This window comes from Pimephales promelas, chromosome 7, assembly GCF_988280905.1.
Source record: "Pimephales promelas chromosome 7, fPimPro1.hap1.1, whole genome shotgun sequence".
NCBI classification, from domain to species: Eukaryota; Metazoa; Chordata; class Actinopteri; order Cypriniformes; family Leuciscidae; genus Pimephales; species Pimephales promelas.
The window spans coordinates 29,640,448-29,662,209 of record NC_142775.1 but is presented as its reverse complement, the minus strand read 5'-3'; the positions used below and the strand labels follow the sequence as shown (position 1 = coordinate 29,662,209).

Below are 21,762 nucleotides of genomic sequence, written 5' to 3'. Positions count from 1 at the left end.
ATCTGCGCAGACAACACTCATACTGGCGTGCACATGTCGGCGACATTTTACAATTATAAGTGGTTTGATTCTTGTTTGGTATGTGTGCTGGGGGCTGGAGATAGGAAGACTACTCAATCTAGAATTCAGCCTATTTACAATTTGAAACATAAGAGAGGAGTTATGATATTCATTTAGCTCAGTTAGTCTAAGTAACTCAAAGCCATAGAATAAAGGGCCGATGGGGTGGAATTTATCTCTGACAAGGACAGAGCACGAATGGCTTTCTTTTGCAAGGATTCAAGTTTTTTAAGATGACTTGTAAAGGTGTTGCACCATATCACATTGCAGTAATTAAGATGTGGTTCAAAGAGAGTTTTGTACAACATGAGAAGAGCAGACAGAGGAAGGAAATGTCTGATCTTATAGAACAAGTCAACATACTTTGATAGTTTATTTACAAGATGGTCAATATGACACTTAAACTTAAGAGACTCGTCAATGAGGACCCCCAGAAATTTTGTGGAATGTTGTTGACAACATTTGATGATTATGACAACATTGACAATTATGACAACATTGTGATGATGTTGCTTGTGATGTTGATGCGATGACCTGCTGAAGGGCTGCAGAAATAAGAGCATTGGACACAAAATGTACAACTCCTCCATTGACAGCATTGCCTGTAGGTGCACACATATTACACAACTAGAGAGCATATATTTCTAGTTGTATTGTCAGTTCTGTGCAATGAGACTCGTTATGGACATAAATATTAGTTCCCTTCAGCCCTTCTGCCAAGCACAAAAAGCAAAAGTTTATGGCTGTGCACCTCGTTGAACGTCAAGTCTTGTGAGGGCTTCTCATACAATTAGTTTTTTTTTACTCTCTCTGTAATAGCCACCTCATTCACAGCACATTTCATCAATATCATTATAATACAATGATCTAATATCAATCTGCATGACTCGGTTTTAAAAGTAGACTGGGAACATAATGACTTTTTTTGTATGTGCATATAGGCATGTGATATTTTATAGGCTACATCAAATAAAATTAAGATTCTCATTCAAAATGTATTGTTTCTTCCTCCATTCTCTAGACTTTCACTCGCTTTCTCTGATTGATTTGAACAATTTCTTTGGCATTTCTAATATGTGGCTGCTCTATCCCACCGCGCCGTGTGCTGTACACTAAATCCACATGGCGTCTGACTTATTAGCCTCTTTGGTTTCTTATGAGCTCTACATTTCACTGGAGCTCACCGTCGGCACATTTATTAAGGTCTACGCGGCGCGCTGGCACGGCATGCCACTGAGGGGGAGGAAGGATTAACAGCAATGGAGCTGCAGGTCTTAATTTGAGGGCGGACTGTCTTTATGTTCACCCAGCGTGCACGCCTGAGAACACGAACGCGTCATTGTATGCGTGGAAAGCAAAGAACGAGACCCTGAAGCGGCACCCCTGTTTAGTTGTCCATTAGCGAGGGCAAATCCGCATGTAGCCCGCTGTAATGGCAACTGACTCGCAGATTGATGAAACAGAGCAGTTGCTTTTTAAATATTTATATGTGCAAGCCAAAGAGGGCTGGTACATGTCTGTGGTAAATAAAAGGGCAGAGAGAGAGGAGACAGCAGACTTTTCTCAGGCCGGTCAGGATGGCGGGAATAATTCACCGTTCCGGCATGTCAGTTCTTCAGCTCTGTCGCTTCCAGCGTCTCCGCCCCCCTTTCTCCTCACTCCTTACATGGTGTGCCCTCTCAAAAGGATTTTCATGTTCATGGAAGCGCTGCTATGGATGCCTGGAACAAAAGATAAAGGATCACCTCCTCTTCATAAAACTTTTGAGGAAGCCAACAGAGGGACTTTTTTTCGTGTGTGTTTTGTTTAGTGCAGCCTAGTTCACAGTTCCCAAAGACACACCCTGCACATAAGGCCAGACAGAAAGCCCCAGCTGCTTTCTCTCTCACTCTTCTTTCCTCTCCTTCTTGTCCTTCCCAGCCTGCCAACGCACCTGCCCTTTTCATACCATCCGCTAACCACCATTCTTCGCAGCTGGCCCGATCAAAAAAAAGGTCCTGGTGCCTTACATTAAAAGCACGGTTCTGACAGAATGCTTTGTGGTCTTTCCATGTGCCTGTCTTTGAACAGTGATTTGACTAACTGACTTGACAGGACTCGTGCTGCCAGAAGACATGTTTGTGATTTTGAGGTAATTTGTTTCCCATGGAGAATCACTGAGGCCAGTGGACATACTTTTTCAAAAGAATGATGTTCAAGAAAATGCCTCCAGCATTTCGGCCCTTTGTTGGCCGTGTTATATCCACTAGGATGTGCCAGACTGGACATAATACCCGAGATTAGGACCGGCACAGGGGGGTCTGCTTTTCTCCTGGTCAGACTGGATCTAATGGAGGTGTTTCACATGCTCTCAGATGGTCAGGGTGAGATTAGGAACAGACCCCTGAGGTGAATCTAGGATTGGAGCATCCACACTCCTGGAAAATGAGAAGGGATTTGGCTGTGTTAGGATCATATTGAATTTTTTAGCACTGCTTAGAGGGATTTAAGAGAATTGTTTCTCACTGGAGTATAAAACTGTTGTCAAGGAATGTGTGATTTATCCTAAAGACATTTTTTTTTCTGATCACTACAAACACCCCCATGATAGTTCTGACCACATGACATCCTGTTTATCATACAATATGCAACACAAACATGTCACCCTAGAGGGACTTGACTAATTGTTTGGATGGTGTTCATGTGTGAAACTCAACTTCTTGCCACGTCTGGCAGCTCTGTAGAACACTCTACTGGGACTCTGCAGTCAAGCTCCACAGAAACCACCAATGAAAATAAGCACACCCATACTTCCTCCAACTGCACTCAGCATAACACTGCAACACCCGGATGCAAAAGCAGCAAAATCTGCTTTAGTCATTTTCTACATTTAAACAAACAGTTTGTGTATCAGAAAAATACATTTTGTGTTTAAATATTGGCAGCTTTTTGGAATATTAATACAGCCTATTGTGCTTGAGCTAGTTTTATTATAGGGTGAATGACATGAGTGATTGTGACAGGCAATCAGATTTGTTGTTACAGACAGTCAAATAGAACTCTTCAACCTGTATGATGATCATGTTTCTGAATTCAAATTGCTTTTAGAGGCATAAAGTAAAAAAATATCTGGCGGTTTTGATAGCATAAAAAAAGAAAACATTAAAAGCATTACAATCTTGAAATATAGGAAACCTTAATGTTTTATTATTTCTTATAAAAATGACTGTCAATGATACAGTCTCTTAAAATATCAGATAATAGGACCTTTTTATGACAGGGTAGTTCCAAAATGCCATGTGGTGTAGCCCTGAAAAAAAACTGTGCAAATTAATAAATAATTAATGATATTTGAAACAAAGAGTAGTTTAAACATAAAATATCTTTAAACAAACATATGAATGATTACGATATAAAAACTATTTTAATAAATAAAAATACTCTGTATTTTAATTAAATTGAAACGTATCTAGTATATCATATGATACAAACAACGTGATGCAAAGATTTAATTTACAACATCCATTTTAATCTAGATGTTTCCTTTTCGTAAAATATAAAAGATTTGAAAATAAACAAGATTTGTTTTTCCTCATGCACTTCCTGCACATCATAAAAGCATATTATAATCATGTTCTATAGAACTGTGAAGAATTGTGACTTTGGAAAATGTACTGCCTGCTTGCACTCTTTTTTGTATGTAACCCTTACATGACATTTTGCACTAAATGTCTCTCTTAGCAAAAATCCTGCTTTTCATTTCATGATCAATTCAGAGAAAGTTCACCGAAAGTCTATGTACAAGTGAGACAGGTCAATCAGCGTGTCCATGGGGGGCTTATCAAATTTAAAATTAATCATAGTTTTTGACTACATGCACCTGAGGAAAAATGACATTAGAGATATAGAGGTTAGAGATCTGCCTTCCTCACAGCAGTCAGGTGGCTTTATTATGGAATATGGATATTGTTAAAGCTGGTTAATCCTTGCCTGAGGAAAGGCAAGCAGACAGAAGGGATTGTTCTCAGTCTGTCATATTCCACTCAGCCTTCTTTCATTTTTAGTGTACTTAAATCTCATTTGTGAGCTTTTTTATAGCTTTTTTATAAGTAACCCTGCCGCGGGTGACACCAACCTTAATATCTCCCACAAAACTTATTTTGACTATTTCTAGATCAGGAGTTCTCTCTTTTATTCAACTATATCTCTGGGGGGGATGAAATACTGAGTGGCCACCAAAAAGCACCAAAAAAGGGATTCTGTAAAATTCCTGCAAAGATTCGGATTGTTTAATCTTATGGGTCATGTTATGGGAAAGTTGGTGTTGCACTATGATGAACATCCTTGGATGCTTCATGCATGATCGAGTCTTTCAAGGTGTTTTTAGCTGTCTCACCTATACTCTAAAGTCTAAACTGTTGAATTGTCCTGTAAAAAGGCTGCAGCTCCTCTCATCTCTGTGTCTTTTAGGTAATCGACACTCAGTAACGGTTGTTATGGAAACAGAAGCGGGAAACCACTTTGTCACAGATGAAGAGTATACCAGGAAAAAGCATGGTGTGGGTAGAAGCTGTCCTTTTGTTGTACATTGATCTGGGAGCACTTTTTGATGATTTCCTCATATGGATAGGATTTGAATGTATATGTGGGGAGCTCATCCTGGATCTGTGTAATGCAAGAACCCTCTGCTCGGAGCCAAAACACTTTTTATGGCAAAATGAAAAATCTTAAGAAATCGTGTCACATCAAAATTGTTAACAATATCCTGGAGGATGTGAGCGAGCCAAACACAGATAAGAAGAATGGTGGATGCTTGTCTCCAAAGCAGCAGCATGCTGGGAACTATCTTTAACACAATAGATACGTCAGCGCAGCCACTGTCCTGCTGTTAGTACCTCATGGGCGGTTAGAACGGCAGTTAAGTCTGAATGAAATCCTGTCTGTCTCATGCGAAGTTTGTCTGCCTTTGTGGTTCAAACGCAGCTGTAGGCTTACAGTATGGTGCTGAGAGACACGGACATCATTCGAGCGCTGTAGGAATATCCTCTCTTATTTAGCCACTATCGTATTATCGTATTTAGCCACTTTTTAGCAACCACCTTTTTCAAGACACCTAAGCTAACAGATTTAGGCTAAAAAAACACTACTGGGGTAATACTGATGTGTTTTATGTTGTACAGTAAAACATGAAAGTGTCTTGAGCTAGTGTTCCCCACAGACCTTATTTCAGCCATTTTAACCAAAATCCCATTTACTTCGGGGTGATGAAACTGGAAGTGCTATGCTAACTCTTTTCTGCATTTTGGCCTACAAAGTGATGTCATACCTGCACCACTAAAGCCAAAGCCATGTTAAATTAGTGCCCACTCCCTGTGTGACTTAAAATAATCTAGAAAATCTGAAAAAATATTTGTTGCAGAATGCTGAACACATTTATAATTTATTATTGATTCAATATAGGCTAGAGGTCTATGTTTTGGATGAACATTTTTTTGAGCCTTAACTGTGCTTAACATGTTTGTGGAAATCAAAATATATATTTTCGATGAATAGAACATTCAAAAGAAACGTATTTATTTGAAAACACAAATCTTTTGTATCAGTATAAATCTGTCATTTGAGATCAATTTATTTGTGTCTGAATTAAAAAATATTTCTTAAAAAACACTTTTTTACGGTATCTACAAATTTGTGTACAATAGAGTTTAGTGCTTTGCGTTTACGTTTTGTTTCAACCCATTCCACAGGTTTTCCACCAAAATTAGGCCCAGAGATCAGCTGCACATAAAAACGCTGTCCCTTTGTGAGAAAATTCAGTGTAGAGACAGTAATGAAGACTGACATGAAGCTCAAAGGGCCAATCTGTCTCAGGGTTGTCATTGCGAAGTTATGGCTATTGACATGTGAAATGTGTGTGGCTATTGACATATTGAAATGTGCTCCTCAAATGTCACCTTGGATTTTAAAATCGCAGTTAACTGAAAGATATTCACGAATAAATAAACAAATCAACAAGATGGGGAAATGCAATGCGGATGAGTTGGCCCACTGTGTATTGCATTGTTGTTATTAACGGGCGGGATTCAATAGCAGCGTCATCTTGGCGGGCGGAGTGACAGCACAGAAGAGCGGGAAGAGCGCGCGCACCCGGCCGCAAACAGCATGCACGCCAGTTTTATCACCATCAGCCATGCGGGCACTGCCAATCAGCGTCGCGCGGGGGGATCGGCTGTCACTCACGCAGACTGACAGGGAGCTGCGCCGAGTTGCGGTGGTGGCAGCTGGAGGCTCGCGATGGTGTTTGAAAGGTACAGTGTCTGCTCCTCAGAGTCCAGCCCGGTGGTGGCCAAATCTGACGTACCGGTGACACGTGAATGAAGCGGCTTCTAGAGTCTGTCCTGTGGGAGCGCGCTGGCAGTTTGTGTGGAAGTAACGCATTGAGCTTCTTTTCAGCACGTCGTGTTACCTGTACTGTAAATAATGTGACCGGTTAATCTAAGTAGCTAAATAGTAGCCTAACCACACATTTACTGACTGGAGCATTTGATCTCAAAAGCGTTATTTCCATCCAGTGCATTTATTTATTTTTATTTATTTATTTTTTGTCTAGAATGGCATAGGCTCAATATTACCATAGATTACCATATTCATGTGCCATGGTATTTACATGGTAGCCTACTGTTCTTATGCACTAATCCCTGTTGGAAAATCCAAATTAGTCGTTGACCGGTCTAGCGATTGACTTAGCCTAAATCGGTAGCCTATCTTGAATCAGGAACAAAGCTAGTCATACCAGCTTAAAATGGCCAAGCTTGTTTTTGGAATAGACCTTATATGCACCAGAGAAACGTGGGCGCCGTCATCTTTAGAATATTGTCTTTGAACTTCCGTTTTTGCGGTCGCTGTATATCTATGGCGATATCACTGATCGATGAGTAATTAGCTGGTGAAGTGGATTGACTTATTGTAGAGATTCTGATTCCAAAATGAATGGGAGACAATAGGAATGCTAACGCATGTGAAGTTCTGCTACAAGATGGCAGCTCCCGTAAGGCTTCAACTTCTGATCGCTGGACCTTGCGTGTTATCTATACACATTTTGAGCTTTCCACGTGTATCCGCGTCTATGCATGTATGTCTACGCCATTAAATGTCTGAGTGATTCCGCGTGTATATACATGCTGTTAAATGTCCGAGTGAAACGAAGGAAAATGTAGATCTATCTACATCTGGGGAGCGATATTTTTTTTTCCTAGGTGGTAGGGGAAGACTTATAAATGCTATTAACCCCAGTGACAGGTAGGTTTAGGGACGGGGTTGAGGTAGGTCATATATTTATATACGTATACGGTAATGTAACGTAACATTAAGTCAGCAGTGTTGATAAACACGCTGAAAGGGATTATGCTTGTTGATAGCACGCCAAAAATGGAAATACGAACACGCAATTTCATGAAATCAGTCTGGAAATTCTGTGGAATTTTTGTGAGTGAAACAAGACTGGTTGTCCAGTTATCAGCTCACATAGTCCCTTTCAAACCAAGTGCTGAACAACATGTAACCAACTTGAACCCACTTCAAAATCTTTGTTGGGAACTTTTTCACCCGAAACTCCTAATTCCATGGAAATGACTGGATTTCGCCAGAGAAAGTTGCTGAGCAACAGTAAATGTTACTGCACCTTTGTTTTCCTTCTCTTCTCTTCATTGTTGAACGCTTATGAAAACTATCTGCTCTTCCAGAAGAACAGATGTGTGATGAGAAAGAAGCCAGTATAAAAGGCCTATACAAGTTTCTCTGAGAGAAGTGCTCGGCCCACAGCTGATTGAAACAGCTCCCAATCTGAGCAGAATAACTCATTAATTGAACTGAAAGTCCCATACAAATAAACAAACACATCACAGTTCTCCTCCACCATCTCCAGCCATTTGTTCTTTGCCTTTGTTACAAAAGTTTTTGAAGAGAGTCAAATGGCTCACTTGGGATCATGGACGCACTCATGATGAATGAGTATAGAGCTAATTTGAATGCTTTCTTTCCATTAATTACCTCCAAGTATTCCTTGTGTCTCCAGCTCCTCGGAGAAGCATTTGATTCACAAACAGTCATTATGGCTGTAATCAGCTATTTTCCCTCTAAAAACACTCATTGTTTTAGGATGCTATGGTTAATATCAGCAGACAGAGTTTTTCCTTTGTCATTAAAGCAATCCTGAAGCAAGTATAATTTCATGAATGAATATGTTCCAAGAGAGTGCTTGACATTTTCCCCAGCTTACCATAAGCTCTTTGTGATTTCTGCTGAACTTCATACAGTCATACAGTCTTGCAAACAGTGTTATCCACAGACATAGACTGCCCCCCAGTGACTCACACATGCACTTCTATTCTAATGAATGAACATCTGCTCTTGGCTGTGTCAGGAACAACTTTGTAAACAGCCTCCTGATAACATTTGTTAAACTCAATGCCCAGTACTGTTCAAAAGTTATTCAATTAATTAATACTTTTATTCAGCAAGGATGCATTATATTGATACATTTTATTTTGTAAAATCAATGTTTTTTTTTTTTGTTTTTTTTTTGTTTGTTTTTTTCAAATAAATGCTGTACTTTTGAACTTACTATTCATCAAAGAATTTCTGAAGCATCATATGACTCTGAAGTCTGGAGTAATGACTGCCATCAGACGAATTAATTACACTTTAAAAATATTGTAAAGCATAGGTGATGGTAATAAAGACCCCTTCAGCATGACCAACATTCAACCCTTTCCAGAGAAAATGCTCTTGGTCCATGGAATGACCTTTTAACAACTCTTGTAAAGGGGGTTTACTTTTTATCACCTACTGTGATCTGAGATTGGACATCTGTGCTGCCATTTTCTGTTTTATACAATGACAATTGCACTGCAGATCTACGATTGCAATCACAGCCGAATGGCCATTTGACAGATAGATGCATTTCCTTTCTCCTTTCAGAGGTAGTTTAAATTGAATGTGTTAATAAGAAGAGATCTTATCTGCTTGTATTGCGCACAGACAGGACGGTTTGCGGACTCCTGACAGGAAGGCCCTTTGTGTTTGGCCACACCACAAGATGTGATGAGATCATATCTAGTTCTGTGTTCAGCGCTGGTGAACTCTGAATGGGTGTCAGGAGTGTGTTCTGTGTTATCTGTGACAGACTAATGTTTCTACAGGATGAGAATGTGAGGTAAGGTGTATGTGTAAGAACAGAAGCGAAGAACAAACATCTGAGCTGACTGTTTTCTTCATGCGAGGGGATATGGATTTGATTTTGACAAGACTTCTTGACAGACTTCATGTTCATGTCTTTTTTGGTTTGACCACTGAGGCAGATCAAATACGGATCCAGGGCAGACAGGGATGCTTTCACTTTTTCTGGCTGGGTTTATTGATCATTGGACATCATGCAGAGCTCAACATCTTAGGCTGTTTAGAGAGCGGCCTTTCTGAGAGGGTGCAAAGTCAGGCTTTTTGCTTCGACAAACCACAAATGCTCCTGCTGGACTCTCCAATGCCAAGCTCTGTCTGAATCAAGGCTGTACGCACAGCCTTCTTCAATCCTGCTGTTATAAGACCACAAACCTTTCTATTAGATGTCCATCATCTCAAACGACCATGTGCGTTCACACCATGTTGGAATTACCATAATTATGTTCTCGTCCTTGTAGAAGTCATAAAAACTTGTAAACACTAAATATTTTCAGACGTCTTGTACCACCTGACTGCTGCAACGACATGCGTAAACACTCAAAATTGTTGTGGTTTAAAATTGTAAGTAGTTATCTCGTAATATTTCTGCTTAATATTTCCTAATTGACTATTGTTAATATTGTGAGATTAATCTGAAAATAAAGACATACAATGTCTTGTAATGTATAGCACAGAGTAAAATTACTTGCATCAGACTAATTAAGATGCGTTCTAAGTTGAAGTAAATTTTATTTATTATAATAAAATGTATTATAATTTGTTTATAAATAAGGCATTTGCATGACTTATTTTGTTTTGGTTATGTCTATTGATCACTTAATTACACTGATTTTTTGTTGCACTATTTGTGTTGCCATAGAAAAACAAAATTCTGAATCTGAGGATGTGAACGGCTTTGAGTAAATCGTTTGATTTTCATCTAGTAATTATGATAATTCTAACATGTACGTTTATCTGTATGGTTCACGTTTCGGTTGCAAAATAAAGAGGACCTAATGGCAGCAGGCAACAACTGAACAAAGGAAACTGAGGACTACACAGAGGTGAACGAGGAAGCTAAATATACAACAGGTGAACTTATTTACTGTCACAGATGAGGAAACTAGATCAATGTGTACATGTTGGGAACACAGGCAAGTGGGAACAGGGAAAATGGAACATACAGTACACGTGACAGTACGCCCTCCTCTGGGAAGGCCAGAAGCCTTGCATCGTAACAGTCCAACTAAGGAGGGAGGGGGCTCTGGAGGAGGACGAGATGAAGACGAATGGCAGGAAATAAGAGGAGATGGTAGCGGGAGAAACCAGGTTGGTGATGACTGTGGGAGGAGCTAGGAGCAGGAGTATCCAGGTGGGGATCCAGAGTGCAGCCAGAACGATGGTCCATGGTGGAGTCGAGGAAGGGATGAACCATGGTAGAGGCTTGTCTGATGAAACCAGGGGGGTGATGGATGGAGAGTTGTTGGACCCCAAGGCCAAGACGGATGCCGTAGTGACGAGCGTCGGAGCTGGTGCCAGAGGATGGAGGCGGAGCCGGTGAGACTGAGGACCGAGGTGTTGAAGGGGTGGAGAGATGGAGGACATCTCGGAAGTCCGTGGCGCAAACAGAGTGAGCCGGAGGGACAAGGGAGCCCTTTGAAGTCGTAAGGACGATGCAAATCCACACAATGGAGTGGTGTCCAAGGAGCAGCCGAGGACATGAAGGGAAAAAGCGGATACGGGGCAGAGGAACTGGATGATTTAGGAAGAGGCGGAAGAGGAAGTCTCGGTGGATGCTCTGGAGTCACAGAAGACTTAGCGTAGAAACAGCAGACGTGGAGGTGGCCATTTATCAATTAGTAGCCATAATGTGAAAAAAAAAATTTGCTGATCAGTATCAGAATTTTGATATTGAAAATCACTGTGTTAACACATTAATAATATGACCATATATTAAGTCAATGGCTTCTCTTCTCTGTGCACACCTGTATGTGCCGTGGTTGGGTGCAGGCCAACAGGTGGCTGTTAGCTGAACATGTTCTCAGAATAATGTCCTTGAAAGTCTCTGTTGTACCAATGACTGTGGATGAGGTAAGAATTTGAGATAATATATACAGTACAGATGTGAAGGAAAGAAAGAAAAAAAAATGATTTTGGAATAGATGGACTGATTGAGATCAAATAAACCTGGTCCCCTTTTGTGTTTTGCACAGAATCGAAAATACCAATCATTTCTCTGGGTGGCACAAGTCATTCTCCCCACCGGACTCCCTTGGATTAAATTGATTTTTACCTCCTTTTTTTTCTTCCTCCCTTCTCCTAAAATTGCAATTTGCTGGTTCAGATGGATTACAAAGAGGAAAATCACCACTGGAGAGAGACAGGATCCACGCTTTCCCACTAGGCACCGCAATAAGAACTGGAGCGCACAACAAAGAGTGAAGTGAAATGAGCTGCGTGATGGACAGCACATGTTCGCTCAATGGGACAAAAGGCTTCATAATGACCAGTTGACAGGCAGACGGCCATTACCACACACACAAAGCCACAATAAGATAAAACAGATCTGTAACTGTCCTGTCATAGAAACCAGCCCATTGTGTGCTGGAAATGATAAGATTTCTTCTCCCGCTACTCTCCACTCACCATCACCCTCAACACCCACAGTTTTTCTTTTTCCTCTCTGTTTTTCACCCCTCTTTTGTGTGGCTTGGGAAAGGCAGCTGCTTGTCTTTTTTCCTTTCGTCCCATGTGGGAAAAGAAAGAGCGAGAATTGAAATAGCACACAACAGAAATGGGCCTTAAATTGCTTTTGTAAAAAGAGACAAAGCCGAGAGTTTGTCTGTTCATTCGTTTAGATTACGGTATGATTGAAGAATTGCTCAGCATCTCCCACCTTTCCACATTTTTTCATGTTTCATTCTCGTTTGTGCTCATTCACTGTCACACTAACATTGAAACATACCAACAGTGTCATTTTCATACTGAATTGAGTATTCCAAAAAGACTCTATACAGAGAATAAAAAGCCCATCTGACACACATATTTTCCAAGAACGACAGGCGGTCTATGTCTCATTTTTGCATAAAATGTTATTGTAATTGCTGTGTTGCATATCAATTTACAATTAATTTAAAATAGTATACATTGTAGATTACACAGAACTTTATTAAAACCAAAAAAGCCGTGCTATTTGATTGAGAATCTGCCTTCTGAGCCGCATAGCGCCCTCTACAGGGACATTATTTTAGAAATCGCAAGCAACATTTGCTGTTCGAAACGAAAACTTACAACACAAGAGGAAAACAGTCGTTTTAGTGGTTAAAAGCGTCAGCGTTTTCATTTAACACACGAGCCACATGATCACAAGTCTACCGGTCATGTGAAAGTTGCCCATATGATACGCAGAGCGTTTCCTTTTCAGCTGAATACTGACGGCCAGTACCTAGAAAACAGTACACGCGCGCACATGCACTTTAAATCCTAATGTCAGCGCAAATCTGTAGACTGAATACACTCGATGGAATAATGCATCCAGACTGTATTTGTAAGAGCTTGATTGTTTATAGGAAGTCAAACAATGGCAAACAAGTCTAAACGACGAACGAAACGAAATGCACTGGGAAATGAAACGGAGCAAGAAGCATCATTTGCCCTGACTGTAGAGGTAAGAATAACATTTCATCGTGATTCGTGTGCCACTTTTTTAAGACCTTGTAGCCTACATCAATTTAAAAATGTTACTCTTCGCGAGGACAAAAATGTCCAGGTCAAAAAACAGTTATAATATTTTGGAGCACAGATTGGTCTAATTTTAAAGACCCCTTGGTTTCGTTTTCTTTAAGTAGCCTAAAATATAAAAGGTTGTAGAGGTTTTGTTTATGAAAATGATTTATGAACTTTTGTATGTAAAATATATCTTTAATAAAATATTCTGAACTCAAAAAACTGCTAGAAAAATCCGAACCATAAATCAAACAAGTTTTGTTCCAAATTTGAGGTTATATCTCGAAAAAATGTGATTTGAGTAAGATATTGTTTGTGTGCAGTTCCAATTTTCCCCATCGGATGTCAGCAAAGTTCCACTGGTACTGACAGTTGGGAGTTGCAGTAGGCTACAGTAGTTTTTTTCTCCTAAATATTACACTCTCACACACTAGTGATGGGAAGTCCGGTTCTTTTCCGCGAACCGGTTCTTTCGGACAGTTCGTTTTAATGAACCGGTTCAAAAAACCGGTTCACCAGTTCTTTTACGTCATCACGTAATGACGTCAATTCTATCATCCCGGCGGATAAAAATACTTAAAAATAAAGGGCATTTTTAATCACAACTTCAGTTAAATAATAGTATGCATTGTCATAATCATCTTGGATAAGTTTCTTACATTTACATTTTGAAAACGAACCCTGCTGCAGCATAGCGATGTGCTAACGCGGATGTTTTACATGTTTTAAATATATAAAATGCATAAATGGTCTTCATCATTTTATTTGTTATTAAATAAACTTACATTTCGCCGATTCGCCCTCTCATTTAAGTCCTGGGTTCACCCGTACTACTGCGTGCTCGTATATCAGCACAGGATCAGCCGAAAGAAAGTTCTGTTCAGAGACGGTGCTATCACGCATGCGCAGTATCTCCAGCTCATCGGTTCTCCGTATCGAACGTGTCCGAAAGAAACAGTTCTTGGTTCTGTACTAGTGATTCAAGAACTGCAACAACCAGTTCTCGACTCGAGAACCATAGCATAGCTGTGTGCTGAGCTGAAACCTGAACAGTCGACAAAACTAAAAAATCGATGCATGTCTGTCTCCAATAACCTTCTGTAGCCTATACAGTGTATATATATCATGTTTATAATGTGTTAAACATAACGAATTAATTCGTTATGTTAACACATTATAAACATTTACTAAGCAGTGCACCAAACCTTGGCAAGAGTTTACATCAATGATTTATGGTTACTTAGAAATTAAATGAGCTAGCTGTTCCTGAAAATATTATTTAATAATAAATGTTTAGTAGTTTGACAGTTTTAGAATCCAATCATTATTTCCAATCGTTAAAATAATACAGTGATAGCCTACAGTAATGTGATAAATATGTTTCCAAAATGTTTTATTTTGTTACACTTACTGATGTTCAACTAAAGACATGGAAACGTACATTTCGTCCCTCAGAAAAAAATACACGCATGCTCAGCTCATTAACTCATCAGTTCTCAGTATGTCGAACGTGTCCGAAAGAAACAGTTCTCGGTTCTGTGCTGGTTATCCGACCGCTGTACCTGTATGTTCGGTAGTACACGCATGCGCAGTATCAGCTGCTCGTGCTCGTCACTTCTCTCAGCACCAACATGTCTCCGTTCAGTGAAGTTTTTGAGTTACTGAATAAAATGTACTAATGGATATTGGTTTATTTCGATTCGGAGGGACTGTCAGGCATGTCTGAAAGTGAGTAACTTTAGTAACTTGTGGTTTAGCGCTGACGCAAGACGCGAACTGTTTCGAACGATTCAGTCCGATTTAGTGTACTGGTTCGACCGGTTCACTAAAAAGAACCGGTTCAAAAGAACGATTCGTTCACGAACCGGCCATCACTATCACACACACATTTTTTTTTTTATTACACGCATACAAACCACATTCTGACATCCATACCTACACACCCACACACATGTATATTTAATCTAATTGGCTATATTAATATACACAGATGCAGAAAACAAGAAAAAGCAAGTAGGCTACTTGCTTTACACAAAACCAGAGAAAATGGTACCAACTCGTACCAACACAATTATAACTTTTTGAACAGAATGAAAGCCTATTAACAAAGAAAACTGTAAAATTTTATAGTTAAATGGCACTGGGATTAAAAAAAATTCAGTTTGTGCAATTATTCTGTGTACCTAGTGTAAAATAGATGGGGGTGAAATGGTAAAATTCCAATAAAAATACAGACTTTTGCCGAAATGTATGCAGTTGACATTAACACAGGCAAAATTATCAAAAAGACAAAAATGTCCAAAAGGATACCCACGAGTTAATTTAATTTAATTGTATTATTTTGTTTTAAATTCTTTTACTCGTCAACAGAAGCCTCAAAGACAAGGCCCTGTGGAAGTGATCCCTAGCTCAGCATGGCTGGACTTCAGGAGGAAAGTGTGTCTGCTGGTGCCATTCATGTGGCCCAGAGGAAGTGTGTGTCTGCAGGCTCTTGTGATTCTGTGTGTTGGGCTGCTTGGTCTCGAGCGTGTCATCAATGTGTTCGTACCCATTTACAGCAGGAATATCGGTGAGATCAGTCAATTAATCATTAATCAAATGTCATTATTTTTTTTCTGTTTCTGTCTCTTCTTTTTCTATAATAGATAAGGGTTTAAAATACAGTAAAAACAATAAAACTGTAAAATGATATTGCAATTTAAAATAAAGCTTATTTTTCAGCATCATTACTCCAGTCTTTAGTGTCACACAGTGACAATTTAGTGTCGGAAACCATGATACAATTGTGTTCTTTAATGAATAGAAAGTTCAAAAGAACATCACTTTCTGGCTAATTATTGAAAAAGTGAAAATGTTGTTCTGTCTCGTTATTTACAGCTACTGTTGTATTTGCATTTTGTATATTATTTTAACAAAAAGCCAGTTGGTTTAATTGACATAAATGGATGAAATACTATATACTTGGAAAAAAAAAGTCCACATAAAGAAAGAACAAATACTCTTGAAACTAATGTATATGGGAACATATTCATATTTTGAGAACAGTCCCCAAGTTCATTTCACATCCAAAATGCAAATGTAAAAACTGCAAAAACACTTTATTCATGTCTGAAATCAAGCCATTCTTCCATAACACTCAAAGGTTGTCACCCTGCAAATGCACTTTGTCACTCAAACACTGTTTTTGTTTTGTTTTTATTTTGTCAACCTAAAAACACTACCAGGTAGTAGTGTAGAACTTTTGTAAAGCTTTACACAGGGTTTTCTTTTGCAAAACTTTTTTTTTTTACAAAAGAAGAATTACATCTCTCTGCTGTTTATAACTCACTGCAGAATGTCACATGGTCAATGTTTACATTTCAAGTACAACATTTTTTTTAATTTTTTCACTTTTTTTTTCCAAGACAAGTTTTCACCAAATGAAATTAAAGACTAAAACGTATAGGTGTTTAGCTATATCTAATTGTTTTACTAGTTTTCAATGTTTTTTTTTTTTTGAAGATTCTGAATATATTTCAGTAGACTCATGTTGTGCTCACTGTGTGAAGAGTTTTGAAAATTGACCCAAGTATTGAGAAATGCATCCTAGCAAATGTAAACAAAACAACAACTGAAATCTAGAAATCTATCCTAGAGATTATGGAAAAAAACTGTAATGCTAAAGACCCTTTCACTTTTTGTTGCATTACCATATGTGACCAGTAGAGGACAGCATATTTTAACATTTGCCCTGTGGTGCTCAACATGGGGCGTCCACCCCCCCAACACCCCCGCCACCACAGCATTAGTGAATAAATGATTTAATTTGTTTGCAGAAATAATTGGAAAGGCATGCAACTGTGTCAATGGCATTTTAGGTTTAAAAAAGGCTATAACTGATGCGTAATTCAAATGCTACATATTTAAAATGGCTAAAAACAGAGATATCTGTTGATGAAGAAATATATGTAAAGGCAGCTTTGAAACAGTCAAAAATGTATATGCGGGAGCATGCTTGTGAAGTCAGGTTACCCCTACTTTGCCAGTTTTCTCAGCCCCTTTTTGTGGGCCAGCTGGATGGGTGAGCAGCCCCTAAAACCTCCCAGAGAAGTCAAAGCCTTTGGTTCACATAAGCCAAGAAGTATCGAACTTCCACAAAAGAAACGTGGGACAAAACCCAACTATGCTAAACTCTTCTGTGGCTCAAGAAACTTTGTTTCCACCCTTCATTCTGTTCCTTTTTTTCATTCTTTCGCCCCCATTTTTGAAATTCCCCGTCTTGATTCATTTATTCATTCTCTCTTATCATCCTCGCTCTTTAAGTGTACGCTGTTCATTTGATCTCTTCCTGAAGTCGGTGGTGTGTGTATGTGCTTCATTATCAGAGACGAGTAACAGCTTTGCATTTGGAGGCACATGAAAGCCACGCTGGGAGAAAAGTGAGCTTTTGTGTGGCAGAGAGAGATTGAGAGGGGTAATAGGGGAGGTCACCAACCCTGCCAGTCACGATTAGGGGGCATTAGGGGCTTTTAGCCGAGTTAACACGCTGGTACAAGGGCCTTTTTGTCCGCAGCTCTTTCTGCCCCGATGCCAAGGATAAAAATCAGCTCTCTCACCATCCAGTTCTACTACTCCCCCAGCTCAAGAGAGAGGAAGAGACTTTTTGCTTGTGCCCTGGGCATTTTCTTGTATTGTTTTGATTTTTTTTTTCCTTTCCTCATTTGGTTTCAAGCGCACGATCAAAACGTCCATGAATGTAAATGAATCGCATTGAGGATCTTTCTCAGCTCCCAGGACAGACCAATGTGTTCGCTTTCTAGATGCATCTAGATGCTGTGGCTCCTGGCTCAGACGGCATCCTTTTGGATGTTTTGTTGTGGATTCACGTAAAAGTCAGTGAGTTAGCGTTTTTGGGCAGTTGTTCAATTTTGGTGTGTTGAACTGAAGTCATGTTATGCATGACTCAGGATGTTAAAGTTTTATTGTCTGTGTGTGATTAAAGGGTAGATGTTCTTCACACGCTCATTATTAATAAGAAAACAGCAGTGAAATGTGTTCTCAGTATGTGCTTCCTATAGAGAGCCTTAGGGATATTCATGCAGTTAAAGGGAAAGTTCAGCAAAAATATTACTGTTCAAAAGTTTGCAAGGATGCATTAAATGGATCAAAAGTGACAGTGGAGACATTAATAACATTTGTATGTATTCCTTTTTCAAATGCAGTTTCTATTCATCAAAGATTCCTGAAAAGAAAAACGTATCAAGGTTTCATGAATGATTTTTGAATGATCATGTGACACTGAAGACGAGTAATAATGCTAAAATTCAGCTATGAATCAGTAATAAATTACATTTTAAAACATTAAAGTAGAAAACTACTTGGTTCTCAATCGGCTCATGGGGTCTGTACGACCCCAATCGACTTTTACTTAATAAAAAAAAGGTTTATCTCAGTGGAATAAGTTTTTGTGACTTGTCATACTCCTATCTATCTATCTATCTATCTATCTATCTATCTATCTATCTATCTATCTATCTATCTATCTATCTATCTATCTATCTATCTATCTATCTATCTATCTATCTATCTATCTATCTATCTATACACACACAAAAACTGGGCTTGATTCGGTTGTTCTGAAGGCATGTAAAAAAAAAAAATATTTACACTTCTGGGCTGGCCTTCGGGTCAATGACCCCACATTGAAATGAATGGGAAATGTAAAAAAAAAAAAAAAGCTAAATATATTTTCTTTGTGTGTCAAAAAAATAAAAAAATAAATAATCCGGCATAAATCTGAAATTTTTTACACAGAAATGAAGACCTAGTACTAGAGCAATAATGCAATGTATCATAAAAAAAAATTATATTTCATATGCAAGCTAATGGTGTAGTTGAAGAATTGTGTGGTATATGGATACAAAAGTACTTTATATTTCCAAAAACACAAAATCATCACTGAATAGATGAGAAGTAAACAAAAAAATGATATATTATTTGTATGATTAAAAATGTATATTTTTTGTACAATTACTCAATCAATTGTTGGGGTCGTATAGACCCCGAAGCCCAGAAGTGTAAACAGGAAACACATATTTTTAGAAGGTTTGATATTTCACAATATTACTAGTTTTATGATAAAATAAATGCAGCTTTGGTGAGCATAAACAATTTCATATATAGCCTATATGAAATCTTAAAGACCCCAAATTTTTGAATGGCAGTGTATGGAAAGTTTTTTTTTTTTTTTTTAAAGCTAATCCTGACTTAAAACAAGAACATTTACCAGTTGAGCCAGCACAAGTGTTAATGCACTCACATCTCCTCTGTGTTTTTGCATTTTTAATATTCCAGTGAACCAGCTGTCAGCACTGGAGAGCTGGAAACCCCTGGCCACAACGGTCTGTGTTTACGTCCTCCTTAAGTTCTTGCAGGGCGGAGGGGTAGGTGAGGGTCGATATTCATATTGATATTGTAAGGAAGATGTATATGTATATGTATATGTATATACAGTGGTTTTAAACAATAAAACTCTGTACAAACCATTAACTGTCTCTTTCCGCTCAGGAACGTCAGGGTTTGTCAGTAACTTGCGCAGCTTCCTATGGACACGTGTCCAGCAGTACACCAGCCGTGTGGTGCAGGTCCGTCTTTTCGGTCACCTGCATGACCTCTCTCTGCGCTGGCACCTGGGCCGCCGCACCGGAGATGTTCTGCGCAGCATTGACCGTGGGACCTCCTCTGTCAACAACTTGTTAAGGTCTGATGATTGCCTTTTGATTTTCTCCCTATTGCTCTTTTAAAGAACTTGGCTAGTTAGACATGCTAATGCTCAACTCTTTTTTTCTCTTGTGTTACAGCTATATTGTGTTTAGCATTGTACCCACTATTGCTGACATCGTCATTGCCATCATCTATTTCGTGACGTACTTCAGTGCCTGGTTCGGCCTCATTGTCTTCATTTGCATGTTCTTCTACCTCAGTAAGTGCAGTACTTTTATTTGTGCTATCAGCACCACACTTCATATTATAAGAGCTGACATTCAACTGGCATATTTTGATGTCTAGTTCAATTTGACATTTGTTTTCAGCTCTCACCATCATCATAACTGAATGGAGAACCAAGTACAGACGAGAAATGAACACTCAGGACAACAATGCCAAGTCAAAAGCAGTGGACTCACTTCTCAACTTTGAAACTGTAAGTGACCAAATGCCATAACAATGTTTCCCTAGGTTGGACATGGAGTTTTAAGTGTTAAGCTTGCAAATTTTACAAAATGTGTCATACCATTTAGGTGAAGTACTATAATTCAGAAGGTTTTGAAGTGAGGCGCTTTGAGGATGCTATCCTGAAATATCAGGTAATACGATCACTTAAACTTTATAAGCAGTTACCGGCGAGACACTGAGATGGATTCTCGTTCTGCTCAGGCATGTGAATGGACGACCAATGCTTCCCTGGCCCTCCTGAACCAAACCCAGAACCTGATAATTGGATTGGGGCTGTTGGCCGGATCGCTGCTTTGCGCATACTATGTTACAGTGGACAAGTTTCAAGTACAGTAATCACTACTCATAAAATGTAGAAATCTAGTTCTTATTGATCTTGAGCATAACGTTTGTTGTTCATGCGCTGTTGTTGCTGTCATAGGTTGGTGACTATGTTCTCTTTGGAACATATATTATCCAGCTTTACACTCCTCTCAACTGGTTTGGTACATATTATAGGTAAGATTAGAAAAAGAGGAACTGGGACACTAAATGCTAAATGTACATATCCTGGCTTTTCTTGAGACTCCCTTGCTTCATGGCATAGTAATTAAATGCTAAAGCCTGCCTGCATTTTAATGTGATTGGTTACAAGGTTTCACTGAATTTTTAAGGAGAAAATACTCTGTAATGGTATTGACTTATGAATTTGCACAAGTCTCAAAGCATATTATAAACACTACATAGACATATAAACAAAATTAAAAACTTGTTTTTCACCACATGGGAACTTAAATGACAGGCATTTGTGATGTTTGATTGTATGGCAGTTCTTGCCAAAGAATCTAGTGTGTGAGAACATGTCTGCTGAATGCTGCCAACAGATTTTATAATTATAAAATTAAATAAACGATTTGAGTCATTTATGTAGATTTGTCATTGAATTTTGAATTTAGCAAAAAGTTACGCCCCACATACTCATGATCAATCATTGTTATTAGTCATTAGTCACTTCAGATTGCTCCCTAGTTATATTTTACTGTATGTAGATAGTGTTATGTTGTAGCGCTTAATATTTGAAACAACACAACAAATTTATTAAACATTATCTTTGGGGATTTTACATAAGTTGGAGGTTATAATAACTTTAAGAAATTATTACGATGATTTTTAAGAACATTGATTTCAGGAATTCAAATTCTTTTTAAGTTTTGTCTTTAAACCAACAATTTTAAGAATTTTTTTGGCAATGTAAAATATTCTTAACTTTATTATAAGATAAAGAAAATATAAATTATTATTTTTTTTTCCTTATGAAAGTTTTGTGAATCTGTCCCTTTGAATCTTAGGATGTGTTTACTGTTGGCAGGTTTGGTTTGATTAAAATGCACTGGTGCAGTTCATTTTAAGTGAAAGCTGCCATTCAAAACCCTGGTGTGCATCAAACAAGCGAACCCAGAGTGCTGGTCTCGGTAATGTTCCCCATTACAGTTCAGTACAGGTGTTGGAAATACAGTTTCCTTGCAGGAAATCGTTGTTTGTGTGTAACGGAGGAATTCCTAACGTCTGACTCCTTTACACATTTTATAA

At 38.7% G+C, this 21,762-nt stretch overlaps 1 protein-coding gene across 1 annotated transcript in view; it reads left to right on the top strand.

The window, feature by feature from the left end:
- Positions 1–12,517: 12,517 nt before the first annotated feature.
- The window catches only part of abcb6b (ATP binding cassette subfamily B member 6 (LAN blood group) b), a 135,850-nt gene continuing 126,605 nt past the window's right edge, over positions 12,518–21,762 (top strand). Inside the window, 9 exon segments of the mRNA XM_089133313.1 lie at positions 12,518–12,922; positions 15,352–15,550; positions 19,315–19,407; positions 19,528–19,720; positions 19,821–19,942; positions 20,052–20,161; positions 20,259–20,324; positions 20,395–20,520; positions 20,615–20,691. Of these exon segments, the coding sequence (XP_088989439.1) occupies positions 12,836–12,922; positions 15,352–15,550; positions 19,315–19,407; positions 19,528–19,720; positions 19,821–19,942; positions 20,052–20,161; positions 20,259–20,324; positions 20,395–20,520; positions 20,615–20,691 (1,073 nt within the window). The 5' untranslated portion in view covers positions 12,518–12,835.